The sequence below is a fragment of the Falco punctatus genome (assembly GCF_963210335.1).
Source record: "Falco punctatus genome assembly, chromosome: 13".
Taxonomy (NCBI): domain Eukaryota; kingdom Metazoa; phylum Chordata; class Aves; order Falconiformes; family Falconidae; genus Falco; species Falco punctatus.
The window spans coordinates 16,904,022-16,930,856 of record NC_137593.1 but is presented as its reverse complement, the minus strand read 5'-3'; the positions used below and the strand labels follow the sequence as shown (position 1 = coordinate 16,930,856).

Here is a 26,835-nt window from a genome sequence, read left to right as displayed (position 1 = left end):
ATTGTCAGTCACCTCCAGGAACGATTATTTTTAAAACAAGGTGGCTAACTCTTTATACAGTGTTGTCTATCTTCAGCTTTTTGGCCTATCCCTAAGGGGTATCACTTGTTTTCTCTGCACCACTACTTCGCACTACACTGGGGCCAACACTTACTAGAAGAGTGTTTCTAAAAAACACAGCATAGGACCACTTTCTCATTCTATCTGTTAAATTCGCTTTTCACACCCTTCTCCTTTACTTGTCTTTGTTTCTGGTGTGTGTCCCTGGGCTCCTGCCATGCCACCTCTCCTTGCCCTGCTGAGCGAGGGCCCGAGCTGTGGTGACATCATGTTGCTCTTCCCCTAGAAAAGCCTAATTCCAGCACAGATACAGGCAGATATTGTGGTGAAAAGCATTGCAGGAAAACACAGAAAACTGCTAAAACCAAGTGTCTAAGACAATCACTGACCAAGTTAACAGGAATGTTGAGGTGTGTCTCCGTGGCCCAGCCCAGCCCAGTGGCGGCAGGGCTGCCGCCAGCCTGAGGTGGGTGCGAGGGTTTTTCTGAGGGAAGGAGCAGGGGGCAGGATGGTCTGGGGATGGCGGGAAGGGAGAGTCAAAGCAAGTGTCCCTGCTGGTGTTTGGCAGCACTTTCGCACTTGTCTGTCTCATCCAGAGAGCTGTGTGCCTCAGGGATGGGGGTCATGTGCTGCCTTCCGTTGCACTGTTGTTTAAGATGGCTGTTGCTGTGGAAACTGCCTGCCAGCCTGCGACTAAACCGGCTGCCTGTGACATGTCTCACGGTGAGCAAAGTGTGATCTGGCAGCGTGACTCCCCAGGGGACATGTGCTGCGAGTAGGTGTGAGGCCTGGGATGGAGGGCTCATCTCCTGAGCAGGGTCCTTCTTGTCACCGCCATGACAGCCTCAACAGTGTGCCATGGCTGAGGAGGAAATCTGGAGGCCCTGGGGAGGGCAATGGGCTGAACTCCTTCGAGCGTGCTGACGGGGAAGCTGGCAGTGTAAATTTATCTTGGCTCTCTTTCTGGAGATGTCCTTTAGATAGATTTTTTTTTTATTATTATTATTTTTTGAAGTGTACAGAATACACACGTTGTGTGGGTGAAAGCAGCACCAAAATCCGTACCTCGCTACACAGGCCCCCGCAGGCACGCCTGGGGCTGGTGGCCCAAGCACAGCCATGGCAGCCCTGGGACAGCGCACCAACTGCCTTAGTATCCCACTGGTTTGACTATTCTTTCCTTAAAAATGTTAAGGGTTTTTATTGATTTTTTGCCTACCATCTTGCTAAAAAAAAAAATTAAAAATAATTAATTCTAAAGCAACATACTGAAAGCCATGCAAAAGCGTATGGCAAAGTGGTGCTTTAGTTTTAAGCTCATGAATGCTTCATCATCTGTGTATTCAGTGTACTGCTTGGTTACTTAAGCAGCTGTCAGAAAACAAAAATACTCTGGAGAGCAATATATTCTTCAGGCATCAGTTCAGATTATATAGGTAATTTAAACTTAATCCTTCAATGCTTTAATAAGCGTCACATTTTTCACATATTGACACAATATGAAGTGAAACCTTCTGAGTGAAACCAAGATGCCTCTTATTGTTAGTTTCAAGTGAGAGTAGTAGTTTGTTTTGCTATCATGTAAAACCTTAGTATATCTAACTGCTTTGTTCCCTGGTCATGTATAAATGTGGTGTCTCTAGTATGGATTTTGTTTCTGAACTTGTGTCTCTAGTTTATTTTTTTTTGATACCAAAACATACAGTAAGATGAATTACATTACATTAAATTACTGTTTGTTCCAGGTAAAACTGTTAGAGACGCAGTTTGGATGTGACTGCATGACCTAAAATGTTAGGAATACTATTGAGTAAAACTGTATGATTCCACCAGGCAAAATAAAAAAGAATAAAAGATAGTTAATTATTTTTTTGCCTGAATGATACTGCTGGGATCACCAGAGAGATAATACATTTTATTACTTTGTCTTAACTCCAGCCACCTTATTTTCCTTCTGTTTTGATTGTGGGTGCTGGTTTGCAAACAAGACACCTGTGTATGTCAGTAATCTATCCAGACTCTAGTATTAGGTTTTTGTTGCTTTTTCCTTAGGGCAATCTTGAACAGAATTTGTCCAAAGAATATTGACAATAGCAATAAAATTCTCTCTGCTGTTGAAAAATGTCATAGAGTTCTGAGCAGCCAAAACACACATGGCAGTCTTGGAAATCAAGTAAAACAATGCCGGCATAGCTGAAGCTTTCTTTCTTATTGCAGGCTGATAATCCTGTCTATACATTTTAGGAGGAATCTTACTGCCTGACCTGTATCGTGGGAAGATTTCACAGATAGCTCCAGTGTCATGCCCGCTAGCTAAAACAATCGTTGATCTCTAATCTTCAGTTTTTGATTTGAAGACATGTGGAAGCCTGCCATTATCTTGGTAAACTGTTATAAAGGTTAATTACACATTATTTTACTGGAAATTCTGTTTCATTTTCTGGTCTGAAATTTGTGGCAAGAGAGCAGATTCCTGTACAAAACATGGTCCAGTGGGAACATTCTTCAGGCCAGAGTTCATTATGTTAATGCCTTTCTTCAGAGGTGAAGTCAAGCAGGAGACCTGTGAGAGGTGCGCAGTAGGTAATGTGAATCTGACGAGGAGGGCCACAAGAAGCTGAGAGGGCCACAGAAGACTGGAGGTGAGGGGGGAGAGTAAGAGGCTAGATTCAGGATGAGCCCTCTTTAGGATTTTTCTCCATTTTTAATTTGATTTGAATTTGTATGGTGCACTTTGCAGAAACTAATTTGATCAAGAAACCTAACACAGAGTCTAAGACTGTAGCTCTGTGTACTCTCCTGTTCAGGCTAGAAGTGCAGTTCTGAACAGCTTGAATACTGCATGAGCTAGAAGGTGGTTTGAATTGACAGTTGTGGTGATAATCTCTTAGCAACTTTCTGCAGTTTGATAGGACATAACCTTCTCTGCTAAATGACACATTATGCTGTTCACAGATAGACTGGAAAAAGAGTTCCTAGCAAACAGAAATAAGAAACTACAGCTAAGAAATTAAGCCTATTGTATTCAGTCCAGTAACTTGGAAATTACTCTGAAACTGCAACCCTCATTTGAGATGGTGGCAGAGTTATAGTAGCTGAGTAACACTGCGCAATCACTTTGCCTGCGCAGGCCAGACATAGGCTGAATGCCTTAGGGGCCACTGAGGGGGGACATCACCTTCAACAGGTTGACATGTAGTGCCTGTCTTTCCTGCTGTGACTGGTCTGCCAAAGGCTCTGGTCTTTGTTGCTTGTTGTGCAGGGCAGTATCAACTTGCTGAGGAGCAGCTATTCATCCCGGTAGCCAGAGTGTCTTGTGCTGAACAGGAGCCTGCAGTAGCAGCCTGCTCATGGAATTGTCCAAACAAAGGTTGCCTTTATCTACATGGCCAGTGTTAGAGAGGTTCCCTCTCTTGCGCTCCCCATCCTATATGAATGCCACTGCAGTATATACAAGTACTTGTGTATTTCTTCTGCATTGTTGCATAGGTGAGATAGTGAGCACAGTGTAAGTCTGACGATGGTTCTGACAGTGATATAACTCTTTTGGTGAGAAAATTCTAAGCTAACATCATTGCTTAGTTGCAGACTTTGAAATGTAGGCTAGACCTAAACATTGTACTTACAAAGGGGAGTAGATTTAAAGGCTTTGCTCAGGTTCATTCAAAATGGTTTTAAAATATCTTTTGGTTTTTGCACAAAGATTGTTTTATTGTTTTCAACACTGAAATATGGATGCTGTGCAAAAGAAAGCATGGGTTTTGGAAAAAGTTAATTTGCTGTTATGTACTGTTTTCTTTGAAACTTAACTAGGAATGCGGTCAAGAGTGTAAAGCTCTTCCATGGAGACTGCAAGCCTGCTGATGCGTACCCCGTATTTGATGGGCACCCAGAAGTTATTTGCTCAATAGTTAGAAAAAGACACTCTTTTAGAAAATATTTGCATTTAAGCAAACAATTCTGCTGCTTGGAGCATGCACCATCTCATATTTGCCACACATCATGTGATGAGATACCTTCTGCTCTGTTTGTGGTGTTGTAAAACAATTCCCTCTCTGGAGTGGTAGTTACTTTGTAGTGGTTTAGAAGACTGTGCAATGGTTGTTAAGGCCTTGGGCATCCAAATTTAGAAACACTTCCTGATGGTGGGTTTCATAGCCTACGATTATTTTTGGCTTTAAAAAGAAATCACTAAATCCCATGAAAACAACCTGTTAAGGCATGGAAAATTTGAGGCAAACTTTAAAACAGAAAGGAAAATGCCTTCTGGCATTTTACTGTATAACAGCTCCTATTCAGTTTGCATGCAGTTGCAACTCTTGTTGACTCTAACAGGAGCTGGATTTATTTGTATGTCAGGACTTCTGTAGTTCAATAGTTTCAAAGATATTAAAGCATATGAAACAATCATATGTATTTTGAACTTATGTGTGGTTTGAAAACTTATTTCTTTCATAGTGCTGCATTTGTATCCAGAAGATCTAAACTTTCAAAAAATGCAATTTACAGTCTAGAGATAAGCTTCTGTTTTCCTACTGTCTGTTTAAATAAATACTACTGCTCATTCTCTTGTGAATATATGGTTTGGGTTTCTGTAAAAGAAAAATGTCTAGCCTCATTAGGTGGACACTGAGGTTGTTAGCATTTTGAAACTGAAGTCTGAACAAGCACAAACATATAGCTACAAGGTGCAGGTGCTTGTGCCATTGCATTTTTTATATGGAAGGTTTCTGAATCTTAAGGTCATATACAAAATTTTTCCATGTCCCAATGGAAAACTCATTTCTTCCACATATTGTAGAATGGTTTGGGTTGGAAGGGACCTTTAAAGGTCATCTAGTCCACCCTTGCTGCAATGAACAGGGACATATATCTTCAACAAGATTAGATTGCTCAGAGCCCTGTCCAACCTGACCTTGAATGCTTTCAAGGATGGGGCATCTACCACCCCTCTGGACAACCTGTTCCAGTTTGTAACCACTGTTGTCATAAAAAAATGTCTTCCTTATATCTAGTCTGAATCTACGCTCTCTTGGTTTAAAACCATTACCCCTTGTCCTATCACAATAGCCCCTACTAAATCATGTCTTTTGCACAGCTTGACAGGTATTGGGCCAGACATTTATTAGTGTAAGTAATGTTGTATTCTAAAATCTAGAAGAGCTATTGGTTTTAACCCAGAAAGGAATTGGCTTTTAGTTTCTGGTGGTCTTCTCACATTTTATTGGGACAAAGAATACAAAACCAAAACCTGGAGGTCTACAACTTTCTCCAGCTTTTCAGAGTACAAGTGAAATGACAGAATTTTCTTCCAGGTGCTAAAGTTGAAAGTAAAGGTGTGTACCTCATTTTGAATGTCCTTCAAATCATGTGTTTATCAAATGTATTGGGTGAAACTCTATAGACAGGCGTTACGCAAGTGACTATGTTTTGTGGAAACCAGTGTGGAGATGGAAGTAAACCATCTTTAAATACAGAACATATGTTACTTTCAAAACATCTGTTGTTAAGATATAGAAGCAATGCTGGTCTCCTTCATTTCAAAGTCTAGAGAGGTTAATTGTTGCAAAGAGTGCTGTAGTGCAATGTACTTCAACCTGTGATCTCTAATCTGACTGAACTGCAAGTGATCACAGAGGCGTCAAAATACTATCTGTGAAATGTTTGCCAAAAACCGAAGTGCTGACAGGTTTAGCTGAATCTGACTCCCGGTGATTGTTAGCACTTGCTGGCAACAACAGCTACAAATTGCTAGAAATTGCCAGTAAGTAATTTTAACACTAAAATTACTGTGAACCAAACATGTTCTGTTTGGCTCAGTGATAAATACAGTACTGGTCATGTTTCCAATGAAGAATGGGGACCACAAATCTTCTAAGGCAATCTGAAGCAACTAGAGTTGTCCCTCCCTCCCCTCCCCCTCCCTCTCTTCCTTTCCCTTCTCCAGTTTTGAGGTTTCAACATAACTGTCCTAAACAGAAAACTAATTACTTTCTTATGTATTTGAGAATGCCTTCAGTTTCCCATTTGTTGAGGTATCTTACTGGTACAGGAATGGGCAATGGCAATTTTAAATATGGTCAGCGGTTTTAATTGAAAGAGATATGCTGTAACTCTACCACCTTTTCAAACTAATACAAAACTAGCAATGAGTGTGGGGAAAAAAATAGGAATATGTATCAGACGAACTGCCTTAGACACATATAGCTTCAGACATTACATTCCATCTCTGGAAATAAAACCAGACTCTTTCTGTTCAGAGTTCGATATAAAGGTTATAGCAGAATACAGTATTTTTTGCATGAATCTTACTAGTAACAATGAATTTTTCTCTTGTATATAGCTTTCTGGATACTGCATTTAACACCGCTCTTAAAGCAGTCCTTGTCTTTGCTGTGTTCCTTCTTCACTCTTGATTGTGCTTGAATTCTGTAGTATTACAGACAGTTCTACCTTCAGTGATTTGTAGCTGCTGTAAGGGAAAGTACTTCATCCTTTGTTCAGTACAACTATAACACATAGGATACATTTTTGTCTGTGTACAGTTCCTTGATACCTTAACTGCATTGTGCCTGGACTTTCACAAGAATTTTATGAAAATACAGAATATGTCATAATTTTTATAAAGTAGATTTGTATATATCCACATTGTTCTCCCTCTTTGCCCTGCTGGGTACCCATCCCCTGTCACGATCCTCTTCCAACTTCTTCTCGTGTTTCTTTCAGGTTTACCCCTCTCACAAATCCTTATTGTAGTAGCAGTGCCTCTGGCAATATTTCTCCTGTTGCCTTGCTTTAATAACATCACAACTTCCCTGGAGCGCAGTCTTGCAATGCTGACTTGTGACTAGCTCAGCGTATCAAGGTCACTCAGCCATCCTGCCTATGCCCTTTCCTCCTTGGGGAGATGCAGCATTGTCAAGGGCTGGAAATCTGCTGCTCTGATTGCAATTTCTGACCCAAACAGACGTGCTTTGAGATCAGTCCATTCTACACGTCACCTACACTGATATATTTTGTAGGCATTGTTTAGGGGCTGGCTCCCAAAGTTGTGTAGTCATCTAGAGGAAAGAAGACCCTGTTATAGTGCTGAATGGTTTAGTAATTGGAGTTCTTTACTCCAGAAGTTCTTCACAGGTCATGAGAACCATCAATAATATAAATTTGCTTCATTTAAGCACTGTTTTATCAGTGATTTTAGGCCTACGTGGACTGCTTTTGTAACAGGATTAAGAGTTCTAATTCTTGTAGGAAGGAATTTGATTTCTGGAATGGAAACTGAAATTCTGTTACATAATGCCACTTTTCTTTTTTTTTTTTTTAACGGGTGTTAAATGGACAAAGATATATGTTAAATTAATGCTTTTGTGTTTATGTGTGTGAAAGATTTTTATACTGTATGCTTTTGCCTTTTCATTCAAAAACTAGTGCTGTAGTCAATCCAGCAAGCATTTAAACAATGCCTAATGTTAAAAGTGCATGTAACTAGTTGAGATCAGCAAGGACTATCTCGAGGTGAAATGCTTTTCTGGATTTCGTCCAGAGGGGCAGGCTGTGGGAAGTGTTAAACTCCTGATATATTTCTAAGAGGTAAAAATGCCTCAGTTGCCCTGATGTAATTACACCCCTCCACACACCCCATTTTGTCAAGCCTTGTCATCTGTAAGTGTGGGATATGGCATTGCATGATCGTAGTATGCTCCTTGCAATTATTTAACTCTTGTGGATAGGACAAGATTTTTAGAAATTGCTAAAGGGTTTTTATTGCAGATCTTCCACTGGAAGCCAGTTATTCAAAACTGCAGATACTCTTATAAAGTTGATAAAATCATTTGACCGCACTGATGATTAATTTATCGAGGGCTTAAAGGCATTAAACCAGTGACCTGGTAAAAATCATTGGTGTCAGATAAAGGGGTGCCTACATTAACGTTAAGAGCTGAAGCCTTTTAACAGCTTTAGATGAAAAGTGTGTGTTGAAAGAATGGTAAAAATGACAGTGTTCAGAGAACAGGGTAGCCAAAGTAATTTGCAAAGAGAAATAGTGTGATATTTTTGCATACAGATTTTGGTTGTTGCATGTAGTAATCTAGGGCCACAGCAGCAATGAGAGATGAAAGCTGGAGGAAAATTCTCAAGCTAGTTTTTTTCTTTAAAAAAAATTATTTTTTTCTATATTATTAAATGCTTGGGTAATAGGAAACCCATCTGACATTTCTACATCCTTGCATTCACCTGAAGCCTTATTTAAGCTATTCCCAGCACAAACTGTCTGTCTGAGAACTGTACATTTTAGTACAGGGGTCTCATTCTGTAATCTATGCATGTTCTCTAAGACTATTTGGTGCTTTGATATTGCTGGTTGTCTCCTGGCTCATATCTGTTCATAACATATTTATGTAAAGAATTTCTATAAACTCTTCACTGTTTGGTCTAGATAGTACTATTAATAAAGTCCTTCTGATTCTTGATTAAGTAGAAACTGGGGTTTTGTATGTTAAATTCTGCAATTCAAAAGACATTAAGGGAACGTACAAGCTAATCTCTTTTGCTAAACAGTCAAAGAAACTCAAAATTGTGCAACATGTCTGCCTCAGTATGTCACCATGACTTCTCAAATACTTTGGCATGCAATATTCTGAACTGACTTTTTGAGGAAAGAAGGTAGTCAACTTGCATTTATTTACAGATTGACTGTGTCATGGACTATACCAGATAGGGTCTGTCAGGGTTATTTGCTCACAGGCAGCACTGTATCAATGTGACAGTACTGCTCCAGATGTTAAGGCTAATATTATCAAGATTTGCAGACCTGTGCACCACAGGAAGAACCACCCCCAGTTTGCAACACTACCTATTCAGAATGGTTTGCATGTGATTTTTCTCCCCTCCAATGACCATATCTGGTAATTTTCTCTATATTTGAAGACTGTGACTGTCATAACACTACCTCTTCCTTTGCATTTTAAATAGCCTGGAATAATGTAAGGTTTAGGCAGTAATTACTACTATATTAGACATCTTGTCTGCTCCAAGGAAAGTTCACGCCAATTAGATTTTAATGATTATATGTAAAATTAAAACCACTAGTCTACATTTAGAAAATGCCTACTGTGATAAGTTTATTATTGCAAGCAGGTAAGAAATAGCAATTCATATCTGTGATGGTTTAAATAACGACATCATTTGCCTGAACCTGTGTCCAATTTTTACTGTTTGAGAGTGCTGTAATAGAATATCAAGACTTGGGCAACCCATGCAATAAATAATAGAGGCAATTATTGTGGTGCTACAGTTAATGAATGACCTTGCTGACAGAAACCATCATTACAATTAAACATAGTGATGTTGTTGTTCTGTGTGTTTGTTTTTTTAAACTGTTTCCCCTTCAAACAAAAAGAAGTCTTTGGTTTAAGGAAGGAATTGATCATCAAACTGCAGCTGGATTGTAAATGAAATAGCACAACTCCTTTACCTACAAATATCACTGCTGGCTTATTTAATTAGCAGACAATGTGCATCTGCTGATGTCTTCTCTCAAGTATTTTTAGCTGGCACTTGGCCAGCATTTCTAGAGTTTACTTGCTAATAATCTTTCTTGGGGCACTGAAGATACAGACCCAGGAGTTATTTCTCAATGGTAGTAAAGGCTTAGTCACTTCTCTCTGTCCTGTCTTCTCAGTTCTTACCATGTTTTAAGCAGAGTAGTTTGGTGAACAAGAGTGAAGAACTCATTTGAGCTAAAAAGAACCACTTATTTCCTTGCTGGGAGGAAGGTTGTGTTATTCCAAAATGCTCTGTAATGAAAGGATAGTTTTACTTAAATATACATGTGTTACAGTAGATAATTTTGCATTATCTTCCTATGAATATGAGTCAGTCCACTGACACTGCCTAGATCGAAATACAGGGCAGATTTAGCTCGTTGTTTTATTTGTTCGCTTATGTAAACCATCCTAACCATCCTGTCCCCAAAAATTGTAGAAGTGAGAAGCAGAACTCTGAAAAAATATTAATAGTACAGAGTATAGAAGAATAATTGAATAATTTTTTTAAACACCAGTATTCCAGCGTTGTGTTTAGTTCACTGGATCAAAGATAAATAGAAGCATTACAGAACTGGGAATTTTCGAGGAAAACGTTTCTTTTTTGATTGTGCTTGAGTGAAACAGCCTTTTCTAAACTCTTCGATATATATTCTTGTATATAAGATGTGCCTTTAATGTTTCAAAATGAGTTCATTTAGAAATATAAATGTATAAAATCTAAATTTTTATATTGAATAAGGATACTGTAGTTGGCACCGATAAGAGGGGTTTTTGAGACAGTTTTTGCCCATGAAATGCTGAAACTGACTTTCTAACCTCATTCAGAATATGACTTTTTTGTTGTGTAACTTTATGTACTGGTAAAGTTATTCTTGTTGTTAAGTTGAGCAAAGTAAAAGTGTAACCAGATGCATTAATTAATGAAAGGAGGAAAAATATTTTAAAATTACACCTTTGTTATTAAAATAAAAGCTGGTGACTTTTTTTAAACCCAGGAGTCCTTTAAATCAAATCCCCATTGTGTAAGTTCTGTCCTATACTATCCTAGTAAAAGATTGTCCTGCTTATTAAGTGACAGGCTCTCTTACTAGACAATAATCTGCCATCTGTGTGTTGTCTCTACATGAGGTTTTGTGTAATATACTCTTCCAGAGAACACTGCTTGGAGCTTGGGTTGCAGTTTACCATGGTAATCCTTCAGAGGAACCTACTGCCAAGAGGTTATGTGGTTAAGTTTTTCAAAAAAACTAAATATTTTGAAATGTTCACGTTTGTCACTGATGTGCTGAACAATTAATATACTAGGTTTAGTTTTAGAGGGAAAAAATGTCATTTCGTATTCCTCCTTTAATGATATAATAAATGTGTGACAATCATAATTCATTCAAAATCTCTTCTAAACACCTGGTTAAATTTGACTCTCATCTTTCTTTCTTTTTTTTTTTTTTTTTCTTCCCCTATAATTCAAGGTGAGCTTTAAAAACTTCTGTCAGTCTGCATCTGAAGTAGAATCTGAAGAACAAGAGGCGAGGAATGATTCCCACAGTTATACTAGAGCCTTTGTAGGCCCTAAAAAAGAAATAAACCAGGAGAAACAACCACATAAGACACATAAGTTTTCTATAAAAATTGCTGTGTAAACATTTTTCTAAGATCCTAAATTAGCCAAGTACTGATTGTTCTTTAACATATTGTGTAGTTAAATATTTTTTCCCTTGAACCATCTTTTTATATTGCTATAATAGTAATGCATCTTTTGAAGAGAAATGCATTCACATTTATTAACGGTAGTTGTCACAGAAAACTTTCACTGAGATACCATCCTCGTTATAGAGTAAATCTGGAATAGAATATTATAGAAGGGATTTTATGTTACATGTATCTGGGTTTGCTTTGTTGTTTCCCTTCAGCCATCTGTTATAAAGAGTTTAAAGTTAAATTCAAAGAATTCCATCCCCATATTCTTAAATTAATATCTTCAGTGTATATTTTAGTATCTTACAGCTTTAGAAGTTCTACTAGTTTTTGTTTATTATCTTATTCCTGTGGTTCTGCACAATTTATTGCACAGAAGTGCACATTGATGTCAGGCCTTATGACTTGTAACTCCAGAGTTTTAGTTTTAGAGCCTCCTTAAATGAGGCACCAGATGCACAAGTAAGATAATCCTGTTACCCAGAGAGCCCCTGGGATTCTTCCTCTGCCTTTTACACACCACCACCTCTGCGTTAATGGTTTAGATTCAATTTGTTCAGATTGAAGCTGAGCACACGGAGTCAATTTTTATTTGCCTTGAGGGTTTTGTTAAAAATGTGGCGGAAATTATTTAACAATTAGGACACACTGAATTAAGGTTGCAACATTTATTTCATTTAAAAGAAAAGTTCCAGTGGCATTAGACAAGGAATGTCAATAAAACATTGAATCACTTGTGCAAATAGCATAGCTGCTTTTAACTATGGCAGTAAAATTCCAATAACTTGAAGGACAATTTTAATATATTATAGAATATATTAATTGTATTAAAGCATACTTGAGAGAGTAGTTCAGTAATAGGGTACCTTCATCTACAATACTACTTTCATTTACTCCACCTCACTCAGGACACATGCTTCTGTAAAATCACCTACATTACTGTGGCAAGGCTGACTTTACTGTAAGCCTGTCTGTTGTGGTGGTAGGAGCCATTTTTTGGTCAGAGGACTGGACAGGATCATAGATACAAGGAGTAATTTTCCAGCTTGGCTTCTGTATTTCACTATGGACATGCACAGGAGACACCGTTATGGGTTGCTGAAAACGGAGCACTTCTGCAAATGTGGATGCTTAGCTTACATGAGTAAGTGGTAGCTGAGCTTTTCAGAATTTGACCTTTGGAGTCTGCCATCTTCCTGATTCTACAGATAAGCAACACTTTCAACATTTCTCTCTGGACCTCCTCCATGTTGGTGGTGACCTCCTCCAAGGCAGGCCTGTCTCTTGCTACTTTTCTGCTAATATGCTCTGAATATGGCAGTATCTTTGATCCCAAGTGGTGCCCCTAGTCAGTGTCTTAGTGCAAATAATATATGGTAAAGCTCACTGACAGCAGAATGCTGGGCTCAAAATATTTCCTGTCTTGCATCACTGAAGTGCATTTTTAGGTTATTCCTGGATTACATTTGCCTCGAAAGTAGAACATTGTTACTTCAAGAATATGTGCTTTGTATAATTTTTAATGGGAAAATGACTGAGATACAGGGGGTTGTTGGGTGTAGCATTTCCAGTTTCTCCTTTCACTGAACCATTGCCTAAACTTAGCAATTACTTTAAATAGCACTTGGTTGCAATCTCTTCCTGTGTCTCTCTTTTTGTTTTATTTTTCTTTTTTCTTCCCAAGACAATAAAAACATATTGATGTACTTGGCTTCTTGGAGAACTGAATGATTTGTGAAAAATTCTTGCAATTTATGACAGCCACCTGCTCTCTTGGTCATAGATTAATAACACCTGACCAAGCATGAAACCATGCTGAGGCCATCTGCCTTTCCCCATACTGGGGTGCGTTGCAGTGTTGTCTTATTAACTCCGCAGCACAGCATCCCATTCAGAACCATGTTATCAGTTCTGTGCAACCCAGCTCATTTGAGAGAACGTGGGATCTGTTCACACAGGACCTTGGCAAAAAAGGTTTTTATCTGGACTTCTTTTGCCATAGTGCTGCAAAGTCTTCTGTGTGCACATTTTTAAGAGGGTTTATTGTTAGTTAATATTCCATAGAGATTTATATTGAACCTCTTTGAATGAATTGCAGGGAAGCTGCCTGGGTCTGTCTGACCATCTCTTGCCGGACTGCCTCTGTTCTTGCTTAATTCTGCAAAGTGCTAAATTATGTTTTCAACTTTAAGTACAAAAATGGTCCTATTGAAATAAGTACTAGGATTGTACAAAACTAATCACTAAATTAATTTTTTATTGTTATTAAAAAAAAAATGGAAGAAAAACCTTTCTTGGAGCCCAATTCCACTAAGATACCTGTAAGAAGCAAACGGTTGGTGACTTATATCCACATAGAAGATATTGCTTAAAATAGTAATGTTAATTAGTACCTGTAGCAGCCATCAGCCTGTACTGTACTTATACAATACCCAGCTATATAATTAAATGATCTTATTTTCAGTTTGTTCCTTTCTTATTCCACAATTATTTGTTCAGCTTTTCCAATTCAGTATGTGATGCTTGACACCTGCATTTGCATTGCAGTCAACCAAGGCTTGAGCTTTACCCTACAGGTAGATCAGCATGTGCAGAACAGCTTATAACATTCCTCCAAAAGTGTAATCTCCTTGGACTAAAAGCTCCCACTATGTTGTTCCTAGACCAGGTCTTGACTGTGATCTTACATGCTATAACAATGCTAATGAAAGATAGAAGCTCTGTGTTCCGTAGAGCTATTCCAAATCTGGTAGAAAACAAGCAAACAGATCAACTAGTTTGCAGGAGCTATTATAAATAATGAAGGATGTAAGTAAAAGTCAGATTCTGTGGACATTAAAGTTGAACTATAATGTTGAAAGAACACATCTACTGTTTTGAAATGAAGTAGATGCCTGCCCTTTATCAGGAGACTAATACCTCTATTTTTTCCCTCATGTCAATACTGAAATTCCTCTTTGATGAAAAGAAATATTTTAAATGAAAACACAAATTATGGTAATTTAGTGGGAGTTAGAAGGACAAATGCTAAAGTTTTATTATCTGTCTAGTAGAGTTTGTGGATACTAGAGGGACCACGAAGGGCTTTGCTAGCCTTTTCCGTTGTGCACCTCAGCTTTTCAAATCGTAGCAGTTGGGAACTTAATGCTCAGACTTCTGGATAAATGAACATCTGCACACAAGCACTGTATGTGGTTGTATCCCACGTTGACTACTTATGTCAAAAGAATTTCCTGCTGTTCTTTAAATGCTAGGAAGGGAGAAAAATATTTAGGGGGGAGAAAATGAAATATTTTGCTTAACTTAAAATAGTTGCTTGACTTTTTCATTTGTGGAAACAAAATTAGAAAGCACTCATATTCCTCTGCAACAAACCTTTTGTTTCGCTTCACTTCTGATCAGAAAAGAAAACTGTTGTTCATTTTACTGTTTTTTTTTCTAAGATAGACTCCAAATTAATAGTATGACAGTAGCATAGCTGAAGTGCCTATATAAGAGGAAAAGGTAGTAAAGAAGTCTTGGTGGCTTATTCATATGTCTACTCATATTTACATTTGTTACATGGCTGCTTTTGTAGTCAGTGGAGAAAAGTGGTGATGCACTTATAGGGAACTTCATTTGGGAGAAAAGAAGGTGATTGAAAGAAAAGAAATGCACTTACAAATAGTATGATTTTAAGTTCCATTTTAGACATGTGCCATTGCTCAATTTAGAATGTGATATATAAAAATAAATATTTTCACTACATCCTGAGCAAGCATTTAAAAATTTGCAAAATGTAATTATTTTGATGATTGATTTCATTTAATGATAAAAAAATAAATTGATTTCTTATAAGGTTTATATTATGCAGTGTATATTTATGCTTTGATAAATACTTTTGTGATATTTAGTCCCATTCTATGTGATAGCTTTTCAAAATACATGAGTCATTCTGAAATGTTTATGTTCTAGAAAGACAGGAATTGCTCTTCCTTTGGAAAAGAATCAGAAGAGAACATTGCTCAGTTTGTGAAGGTAAGAATGATCTCATCCAGTGTAATCTGTCAACATAGTTTTCAAATCCAGGGAATTCATTCCTATTCAACAATGGAAGTGAGAAATGTGTGGAAATGATTTTGCTGTTACCCATTGTCTGCTGTCTCCTCATGAGTGTGCCCTTCACCTTCCCAGGCTGGGATCTCATTTCACCACCAAAGAAAGGCAGCAACTTGGTTCAGTGTGATGGCAGTTTTGATAGACTTGTGGTCTTTCCATCTGGCCTTTATTTGGAAAATACTCTACAACTTTGACTTGGTAACTATATAGATTATCTATTATGCCTGGGTTTTAGTTATTGTGGTTTACTGAAATCAAGGCTTTTAAATTAGAAAACCATACTTGATGAAAGCAGTTATATAAAGGAACCCATGTAAATGTCAAGTCTGCTCTGCTTAGAGGCTTGTATTTAACAAATAGGCTCTAGTGTGTTGACATTTCAGTCTAGGATCTCACTGGCTACCCTTGGGTAAGTCTGCAGGCATCTACACACTTTCTGCATATCCCCCAAACATATAGTCTGTCAGATCCATTGGACTTCAAATCTTGGTCTGTCTTCTTGGCCCACATTTTTTAATCGCTGCAAACTCGCTACACATCTTTAGCCTCTAGTCTATTTACTTTTGAACCAATACTGCTTTGCAGTCTTTTCCCTGTGTAAAGGAGCTGGTTTTGCAACTAGGTGAAGAACTTGTATTCTTTTACTTTAAAGTTAATGCTCTTCCAGTCTAATTTCTTATGCTTTCTTGTTCCTGAACTGTAGTCAGTTGACAATTCTTTGTACAGTTTTCCATTGCAAGGTTTTTCTACACAGAAAGAAACTCTTTGTTTTGCAACATTTTCCACAGAGATCTGTCATCCCCTAAAACTGTCTCGGTGCTGACCAATGTTGTTATACATATATTGTGATTTTTGTTTTGCTGTCACTACCCATGGCCTTTTCAAGGATGTTGTTTGTGTAACCAGACTTTAAGCATTAATTTGGCACTGTTACCTATTGTGCTTCTACTCACAATGTGTTAAGGTGACACAAAAATAGATGTGCATAATAATAAAGGGATAGTTCATCTAAAGTTTGATTTAAAGAATGCTTTAATTACTGTAGTTGGTGTAGAATTAATGTAAGAATTAAATGTTTGAAAGAATGAAAGATAGATGCTTACTCTAGAAAGTATGTGGTGTTGAAATAATACTTGGATCAATTAACAAATATTATATAATCTCAGCCTCAGGGTCAGAATCTGCTGCTCCTAATAACACCATTTATGAGCTGCCTTTAGGAAACTGTAGAATGAAGTACTTATTCATTGTAAGGAAGAATTGCAGAGTGTTTCCCCAAGATAGTAAATGTAAGCTAGAATTGCACATATATTAACCTGACATACGCTTATATTCTTTTAGGGAAATAATTTATTTTGCAGTTTATAGGTGGATGAGAAGGCCAGCAAAGCACTCAATAGACTATCTGCCATTTTCTGAATGGTTGTCAATAATTATGTCTCTCTTTTGAAATGATCTACAAGTAATTCAAATTGATGGAATGTGAGATGTGCCAAATGATTTGGCAAAATATCAGGTATCTCCAAAAATGGCAGTTCCTGCTGACCTGCTATATAAAATGACATAATGTGGTGTGACTGACACTGCACAACATTAAGCAGCATGTAGGAAATTGGAAAATACAGTGTTTTCAAGGCCAAGGTAGTGAGGAAAAATACATTTTTGATGGATGTCTACTTAAAAAGAAATCTTGTTGTTTGTGAAATGTCTTTTTGGTCTAGTATTGGAGGACAGAGAATGGATTTTATGTCTGGATATTAGCCTTCACTCTGATCAGCTAAAAGATGCTGTTGAAGATATTGGGAAGGGTAGTAAATTATAGGGTAAACAGTTTGATCTTTATAAGGTTTCTTTTCTTCTAGATAGAGGGATAAGGAAGTGAAATTTCCCTTAATATACTGAATCAAAAGCTTAAAGAAAAGCGTAATGATATTAGCTATTATCAGAGACTGGGATTCTCTTCTGGATTCAGAATTGCATGCTTTAAATTCAGACAATAAGTTTCAAGCAATGAGATTTAAATATAATTTCTCTCACTTGTTACTGATTTGCCCCATACACTGATCTAATGGACATGAACCAAGCTGCACTCAGACCAAGGGGACAAAGGGTGACGATCTGGTCTACATAGAGATGCATGTGCTGACTCTAAACTGAAGAGGATTTACCAGTTATGAATAGGCAAAAGCTCACTGTGAAAACAGGCTGATGGAGATGCTTTACCAGCTTGCCAAAATGCTTATGCAGTCAGCTTAAACTTTTAAGACTAATAGCCTTGTCGTACAAGGTTCTAAAATGATTGATTGATTCATATACTACTGCTAATGTAACTTCTGTTTCTAATAACTTTGGGTTTTCAGTAGTGCAAACAAAAGCATTTTTTTGGTGTGGTAGGTTTTTTTGTATTTTTTATTTTTGTTGGAGCAAAACCCTAAGCAAGTTACAAGTAGTACAGGAGGAATTCAGGAAGCATCAGCTCAGAAACAGTCATGATTGTTGCCTTTGCTACACCTGTTTGAGGGCTATAGTAATTTACAAATCGGTGATATTTCACTGCTGATTCAGCTTCTCTTCTTGAGAAGCAGGACTGGAGCCAAGCCTCTCTCCAGTGCTTACCTGGCTCTTTCAGTACTCACACAGGTATCCTGCTGAATTTTGTGCGCTACAACTTTAGGTCTGAGTAGAGCACCAAATTAAAGGGAAATTGTACCTTGTTCTTATAGGAAGTATGGTCTACCTTTCAGTTCAGCTCAGTGAGATTAGACTGTTACACAAGAGATTCCTGAGGGGAATGGGAGCAGTTCAAAGAGTATAAATGAGGCAGGAAGGAATAGTGTCATTTACATTAAAAAAATGCCCTGCATTGACAGTGAGAAGTGAACTATGTGATACCAGTCCACTGGTATTATCCACCTCTCGCTTCTCTTATTGGATACCCTAGCTAGAAACACTGCAATAAATGTAATGCCATCTGAACAGTGTCATACACCTACTTAGACTAACACAGGCCTAGACTTGTGCATAGGCTTTCTCATCATTCATCCTGTATAGCATAAATTTTTCCATTCTTGCTTTTCACTACTATTTGCAGCTCTGAGAATCTTTTTGCTAATATATAGGGTGTATAGGTTGTTATTATTAGTTTAGTAAAATGAAAGTGCTATGGATATTATGTCTTTGATATGAAAACACGATGAGGTGGCAGGAAGCTGACTACACTGTTTTACCAGAAATATATATTCTGGTAACGACTCCCATACACTCACCATGTGCATGTACAGGCTGATGAGGATTAAAGTGTAGGTAGCACAATATTCATGCTATAGAAGACTATAGCTCCCCACTTCAAGTGGAGAGACAGAACTGTCAGTCCAGATCTCCTCACCACTGAAGAGGACAACAATAGCCAGTTGTTTGGGGGTAACTTTGGCAGGCAAATAAGCCTCACCTAGCTGCTCGCTTACTGCCCCCACAGCGGGATGAGGGAGAGAATGGGAAAGGTAAAAGTAAGAAAACTTGGGATCTGAGATAAAGACAGCTTAACAGGTAAAGCAAAAGCTGCACACACAAGCAAAACAAAACAAGGAACTCATTCACTGCGTCCTATGGGAAAGCAGATGTTTAGCCATTTCCGGTAAAGCAGAGCTTCACCATGTGTAATGATTACTTGGGAACACTAAAGCTGTTAACTCAATGTTCCCCTCTTCCACCATCTTTAATTGCTGAGCATGATGTCATGGTATGGGGTACCTCTTTGGTCAGTTGGGGTCAGCTGTCCCACTGTGTCCCCTCCCAGCTTCTTGTGCAACCCCAGCCTATTTGCTTGCAGGGCAATGTGAGAAACAAAAAAGGCCTTGGTGCTGTGCAAACACTGACCAGCAACAGCTGAAATATCTGTGTTATCATAAATACTGTTTTGATCACAAACCCAAAACATAGCCCCATTCTAGCTACTATGAGGAAAACTAACTCTACCCCAGCCAAAACTAGTACACCAGTGATTTGCTAAGCTTTCGTCATACAGCAAGTGGCCAAGGAACCACCAAAGCATTTAAGGCTTATTATGATTTACTATGCTTCGTATACAATATCAAAGATTTCTAGTGTCCTTGCCACTGTCTTCCATGACTGCCTTAATCCCATAGAACAACAGCTGTCATAGTAACCCCTTTATTTCTATAAACTAAAACTTTCAAACCATTTACAAAAATCTGGTGCTGTCAAAGATGGTAAGATCAAAGTCCCGCTGAACTTTTTTTTTTTTTTTTTTTCATATTTTGTGAGTTGTTGTGATGCACAGAAGCATGTTGGGTTTTTTTGTGGAGAATATAAGGAGGCTAAATAAACAGGGAAAAGGAATCATCTCTCTTATTATCAGCAGTCTGAAATAGAATGCTAATACTTGATGAAAGTTCATTAGTATCATGATTTACATGTTTGCTCTCCACCTTTACTTCCACTTTTTTCAACACTGTTTTCGTCTGCAATTTGCTCAAAAACTTGTGAATTTCCACAACTATTCCCATCTTTTGTCATTGGCCCAAATTTATCCAGGAAGTTTCTTACAATTAGGCTGTTTTACTAGCATGCCACTTTTAATGAATTATGATTCCCCCTTTGCTACCCATACTTTCCTCTTAGTGGTTCCATGACTATGCTTCTGTGTAGGTATTATAACTTTTAAAATGGTAAATATAGATTTTTTTTTCCTGTTACTTTTTTTTTTTTTTTTTTTTTTTTGCACAATTTGTGGTTTTTTAAGCTTTTGTTTTTGTGTCAGTTGATGTTGAGCTGGCTGAAGTTATTTATTTTTTAGGATGAATAAGCAGTTAGATTCTAATGGTGGAATGGGGGTCAGACCAAATTAAGCTTTTGGTCATGCTCACATGGGATAATTTTGTAACTCGAACAATGTAAGTGGACCCAGATTTTGAGGGTTATTTTGAGATTAGTTGGGAACCTTACTTGGTTTGGTTTTTTGTTTTTGTTTTTTTTTAGCTTGTATTTGTAAATGTAGCTGCAGTGGAATTTTCTGTTTGATAGTAGAGACAGCCATGTTAGGAAGCTGCTTGCTAGACCACCAGAGAACTCACTCATCAGGTTTTCTGTCCTGTCTACATGGTTTCAAGTGTCATAAGTGCCGGAAAGAATGTCAGCTCCATCTAAGTTTGTAAGAACGACAAAGTACTGTAAAACCTTTATTTCCTGACGTGAGTAAATGCAAAAGTTCAATTTAGTCCGTAGTCCATAGCTTCATTAAGTCATTAAGTGGAAAGGCAACAGTTCTGGGCTGTACTATTCTAGATGGGGCATATAGGTAGCAAAAAGCTGCATTTGATGTCTCGTTTTCAGTACTTTACCACTGGGGATGTGGGCAAGAATTCCCATCATCGTGGTGGTGTCTCTATTGATGCTGCTTTTCACTGTCTTGAAGGAAGAACTAGAATAATAATTTCCTCACCTCAGTATTACTGTGGGGCAGGGTCATTAATATGGAAAACCTTCATTTAGGTATAGTACGGACCCTTCCTACTCATTCATTCAGCTACCTGGTAAAGATGTATGTAGGCTATGTGCATCCTAGCATGGCACTAACAGATACTGGAAATGTTATGAATGCAGATAAAGTATGAAGTGCATGAAGTATGATAATGTCAGCTTACAAAAACTAAGGTAATCATAGATATAAACAAAACTAATTTATTTTTCAATTTGGTCAACACAGAATTTACTACTTTTTATTGTTCAGGCTGGAACAACAGTCAGGTTAATTTTCTTTCTTTTCAGTTTTCATTAGTCCATAGTAATGATGGATTCATGCCAAACAATAAACAGTGTTATTCCCAATTACTTTTGGTGTTGAGGGTTCTTTTCATTCTTACACTAATATAAACAGTGAAAATAATTTTAGTTTTAATTTTTGTTCATGCTTAGTGATCTTGGCCAGCCAAAGCCTTATGTCCCATTTAATTCTAAATCAAGGACTGGGCTCAGTCATGCCTGTGAAAACTTGTCAGCTTTCCAACCATTCATCTTCACAGCCAAGGAATAAGAAAAATATCTGCAGCTGAATGCTGCTCCTCCCCCAGATTGTTTTTGCCTCCTGTTTTACAAAACTATCCTTATGCAACACACTTGGGCTGTGACGTAGTGATAACTCCAGTGAGGCTTTCTCAGTTCTAAGGCCTTATTGCCTATTATATTGTTCTTGCCTCAAGAGCTGTTCTAATTATATATAGAGAACTGTCTTTTCATAAAAATAAACATAAAGTATGCATAAACTTTCATAAGGAAAAAACAAGCTTTTGTCACTCACTATTAATTTCCACTGTAAACTTTATAAAGGGATTCATGGTTTTGACTTTACACAGTTAGATTCTTTTAATAGTTATATTTCTGTTTTTCCCATTCATAGCAATGGATATGAAATGGTCATGCTCAAATGCCAAAATAGTCATTGCCATAGACATTGGTTTATAGATGTTGCAGGATTTGTTGTTTGAATGATATTTCAATTTCCTTAAGAGTTCAAGGAATACTTTAGGTAGCAGTCTTTATTAAAGAAAAGGAATAAATGGAAAAATTAAATTGCCATTGAATGCCTATGGAAGAACAGGCATCTTTAAACAATGTATTATTTTAGCTACGATGTAGAAGTACATTCTTTCCAGCTGGGAAGAATGTTAATGATGCCAATTACCCACTTTGTAGCAATGAATGAAGAAGGCTGGAATGCAGGATTCTTCATCTGATGATGTGACTGCATGAGCAATGTTCAAATAACTTTCAGTAAGATGCTAATATATAGGGCTGATTTTCAAGCAATGCAATTCATTCCCCTTCATTCTGTCATTCAAATGAAAGTGTTAGAAGGTCAGATAGTATATCTGTTGGTAAGGGGAGGGGAGGAATCCATAAATGATGAGCATTCCCTTAAGCGATATGGCAAGTAGCATGATGAAATAGTGGCAGTAAGGATATTCTGCAGAAGTATTTCTTTGTGGTATTGGCAATGGTGCTTGCTCTTTGTAGCAGGACTGTGTAAGAAGTTCCCAGCATTGGGGAGGGGGGGCAGCGCACGCTCCTCCCCCAGGTGACCAAGAGGCTCTGGGCTGGAGGGGTCACTGTGGCAGTCCCTGAACTCTTCAAAGGCTGCAGTGTTGGTATTGCTGATGTAGCCTCTGAAGTGCACATCTTTATCCCTCTGCAACCTATTCTTTGGTAAGGTGGATAAATCAAACAGCAGCTAGGAGACTGCAAAGCTTAATGCCCTCCCAAGAATAAGTTAACTGCTCTTGAGACTTCTTACATGTAGAAAATCTCTGCTGAATGGCACAAAAGTTTTGCTTCTGGAAACTGGTGAAGCTCAATTGCATTAAAATACTTTATTATATAAAATACTTAAATTACTGACTTTAAACTTAAACTATACCTGTGTTCCACATGAGGTTGTAGACTCTTTTGTAGTCACCTGCTTGCTGAGAGGGAAGTACAAACCCTCTGACTGCAGAAAGCGTCAGAGGATTGGGGAAAGGCATCAACAGCAGAAACTGGTTTCCATGTGGGATGAACAGTTTGAGAGGAGCTTGAACACAAGAAGTAGAGGAGGGAAGTAATGTATGTCTCACTGCTATATGGTGGTTATGCACACAGCACCACATTTCAAATTTAGGAAGAGTATGTTAGCGTGGGCTGCACTGACCAAATTAAAAACAGAAACCATAGAAATGTACTGTAAAACTTGTGCTTGATTAAGCATTGTCTGTTATTCCCCAGCCTGCTGACTGCCAGGATGTGTTACAAATTGAGCACTTGAAAACTCCCATACATTGTTACTCTGCTGAAAACCTCCCTGACAAATTCTTCCCCCAGTGAGCATTCTCTAGCAAATTCCAGTAATGCTCTGGGTATTTGTGTGTTGTGTAAACTTGTCTCAACCCCTGAACTCTGATGTTTCAAATTTCAGCTGAACATGTGTGACAGGCCAGGACTGTGGCTCATGAAACCAGCTGTTCTGTGCTAACATTGCAGCTGTGCTAGCCCACCAAGCATTGTCCCTCATTCCTTTCGATACAGAAAATGTTTATTCATGTACTCTAGTCTTGAAGTGACAGTGTTCTTGATGGATACATGATACTTTTCCTTGCTTGCATTCCTATGTTTTGTAGAGGAATGAAGGCAAGTTAACTGACACTGATAATATACAGCTGTGGGCTGTCTTCAGGGGAGGTGGGTTGGCTGACGTGGCTAATGTGCAGCTGTGGCTGGTTCCTGCTAAGTAGTTAAATAGCTCTAAGGGGTATGGAAGAGGAGTACTGGAGGAAGAGAAACCTGGAAGAAGCAGGACGGAGCATCCTGGTTGTAGGAGACAAGGAAAGGCAAGAAGCAGGGTGGACTGGACTGAAGAGGATGAAGAAACAGCACAGACAGTAGATGAACTTTTGAAACCTTGTGGGGGATCAATGGCTGTGCCGGGGCAAGGTGTGGGAGCTACTTATTGAAGTTAACCTGGTATGTGGTGGTAAAAAGCCTTATTGCAGCCAGCTGGTTTTGCTAGTGCAGCGACAATGTTTGTTAGAAAAGTATGACAGAATTCAGACAAATAGTTCAATAATAAAAACCATTCTCTTCACAGCAAAGCAGAAGTGTTACTTTTCTGTCTACAGCTGGTCAAATGATTCCAGTTTCACAATATTTTTTTTCAAATAGGAAGTTTCTATTATTGGCATAGCTTTGTTGACAGAGACAGTTGTCTAGGGTAGGAAATGTCTTAAAATAATGTCTGACTTCTCTGTTTAAAATCTAGCAGAGTCCATGCTTATTATTTAAATTTAATAACTAGAGGTACTAAGTTGTATTTGTACATCATAACACAATTAAGTCAATTATTTAGATTTCCTTCTACTCTTGGTAAGTTCTATTCTTCTGCAGATCAACTTCTTTCTTATTCTAGCTCATGACTCAGCTGTATTTCCACAGATTGCATCTGGTGTGCATACTCCCCCCACCTCCTGGAGCAAAGAATATTTATAAAGAAAGATCACTTTTCGAAGTACATTTTTAGTTCCGTTGCTTTGAATTCTGGGCTTTAATTGGCATGGCCAAACTCAAGTTCATAGCATCCAAGCACACAGCAGTGACTCACTCTTAGTGTAGATTGCACATACCAAATCTGGCACATCTAGCTGCTCTTTAATATGCCAATTATTAAACTACCATATGCTGCCTTTTGCTAGTATAATACTCATACTGCCCTCTCAGTTTAATTATGCTGCTTCTTATTTATTCTTATTAGAGATGACCATCTCTTTTCTACCCTGTGCATAAGTGTATTTTTTTGCATGGAGGCAGGCGGTGAGGCAGGCCCATCCTCTTGGTGGTAATCTATAAATACTTGAGGAACACTTTGTGCTTTTTTTATTTTTATTCAAAGTAGGATATTTTTGTCCTTTTTTTTTTTTTTTTTTTTTTTTAATGGGCAGTCTTGGGGATGAAAACTGTTACAAGTTTAGGAAGAAGTGTCATTGTAGTTTCTAGCTCTGTTTCCTCTGAGATCTTCATTTTACAGTACACGCTATCTGTAGACAAAAAAATAGAAACCAAACCGCAGCCTTGTAGAGATCAAGTATTTTCTGATGCACATGCTGTTGGTAGTCTGATTTGTGTGCTGCATGTTTTCTTAGAGCTTCAGATGCCTATTAAGGTCAAGTGAAGGGGGGGGCGGGTGGGAAGAGGAAGGGAAAAGCTGTACTGATGATGTTTCAACTTTCCTTCATGTTGATGAATGGAGAATAGAAACTTGACAGCAGGGTACAATGGTGGAAGTAGAAAATAATGCTAAGAGGATTTCAGTACTAGTATAAAAGAGGGAAACAAACCATAATGAAGTTCTCATGCCACTGTATAACAGTAGTTAACATGGACCTGTTGGAAAGGTGTGAGGATCTAATAAGTTCAGAATCCTGACTTGCATTTGGAGTAGAGAATAGTCAAGTGATAGTGTGATTTCTCTCCTTGCTGCTTTCAAATAGTTCCCTTCCATGCCTTATATATTCACTTTCTTTTCTGCAAGCAACTTCTGCGTTCCTTGAAGTCTCTGCCTGATGTGGCTGACAGTTTTCTGTAGAAATGCTTAAAGTCACACTGCTTATTTAATATTTGCAAATGTGTAGCATGAATCTGTGAAGTTTTCTGCTTTAAAATACAAGTCTCCCTTGAAAGTTTTCATGAGTATAGATAGAATGCATTTGAAAGCTTTTACCAGATCGATTACCTCTTTCTTTGTCCATTTAATGGCAACTTTAAAAAATAATATGCTATCACATCTTTATTATCCTTTAGTGCTGAGGACAGTGAGCACAATAATAATTTTAAGCCTCAGTAGGTTAATGGAGTTAGGCATGCCACTATACATTATAAAAGCAATCAAAAGTGTTTTTAATGAGCTTCAGTTAAGTGCAAATCCCAGCTTTATACAGCTCAAACTAGATAAAGCTTTAAAACAGGACATGTCTTACAGCTTTGGAAACCCACCAGAGGAGGAAATTTCATCTTCTGTCACCAAACACAGGCAGTTTGACTGTACCAGTAAGTCTAAGGCTTGTGTAGAGAAGATAGACATTGAGTGCAGAGCGATATTTGCAGACATATTTTAGTTGGCCAGCTTCTTTATTCTCTCTCTCTCTTTGCCATGGCTGAAAACTGTGGCTGAAAGAAAATAAATAGACTAAACTCTAGGGCCAACTTTTGTTACAAGTTGGATTATGTGAGACACTATGGGCACTGTTTAATAGTAATGACAATAGTATTTTTTCTAGAATTCTCATAATACTGTAAGAAAAGTCCTGCTGTTTTAAGTTGTGACACGTTCCTGAATAGGCTCCTGTTGCTTTTGATTGCTTTACATCAGGTCCCATTTTTCTCTCTTAGGATAGTTACCTCATAAGTGATTGTCTAGGAATAGCACTGCTCATGTGTCTCCACAATATTTAATGTATTACTTCTGCACTGCAGCTACCACAGTGCTGTTGTATATAACTTATTGCTGAGGTCTGTGGGAGAAGTACCCAGTTCCTGTGGTGCTTTGGTAGCTAAAGATTCTGAAGTTCTAATCTCGTGACTTCCCCAGGGTAATGCATTTGGACCTATTTATAATCAAAGCTAGGCTCATGCCCTAACACACTAGATTATTTTTCATACTTCAGGATGAGGCATCTCTCTGTTTTTTCTAAACTTTGTCACTGGACTTGATGATGTCTATACCTTGCCAGTTTGCCCTTCCCTATGAAGGTCTTGTAATGATCCAGCTTCTGTTTTCCAATCTTTCTAACTCTTATTCCCTCTGTGGAGAAAGAAAGAGGTTACTGCTTACTGAAATAAAATGCCCTATCTAGTGGCAAGTAACCAAGCCTGTGGGAGAATGTATCATCATTGG

General features: G+C 38.0%; 1 protein-coding gene across 3 annotated transcripts in view; it reads left to right on the top strand.

Moving 5' to 3' along the window:
- Positions 1 to 26,835, top strand: part of LOC308072908 (uncharacterized protein) — a 139,795-nt gene that overhangs the window by 4,018 nt on the left and 108,942 nt on the right. For all 3 annotated transcript variants that reach the window (XM_080410487.1, XM_080410488.1, XM_080410486.1), the window contains exon 1: positions 1 to 26,835. This exon is cut by the window's left edge and continues 4,018 nt beyond it. In XM_080410487.1, the coding sequence (XP_080266613.1) occupies positions 26,782 to 26,835 (54 nt within the window). In that variant the 5' untranslated portion in view covers positions 1 to 26,781.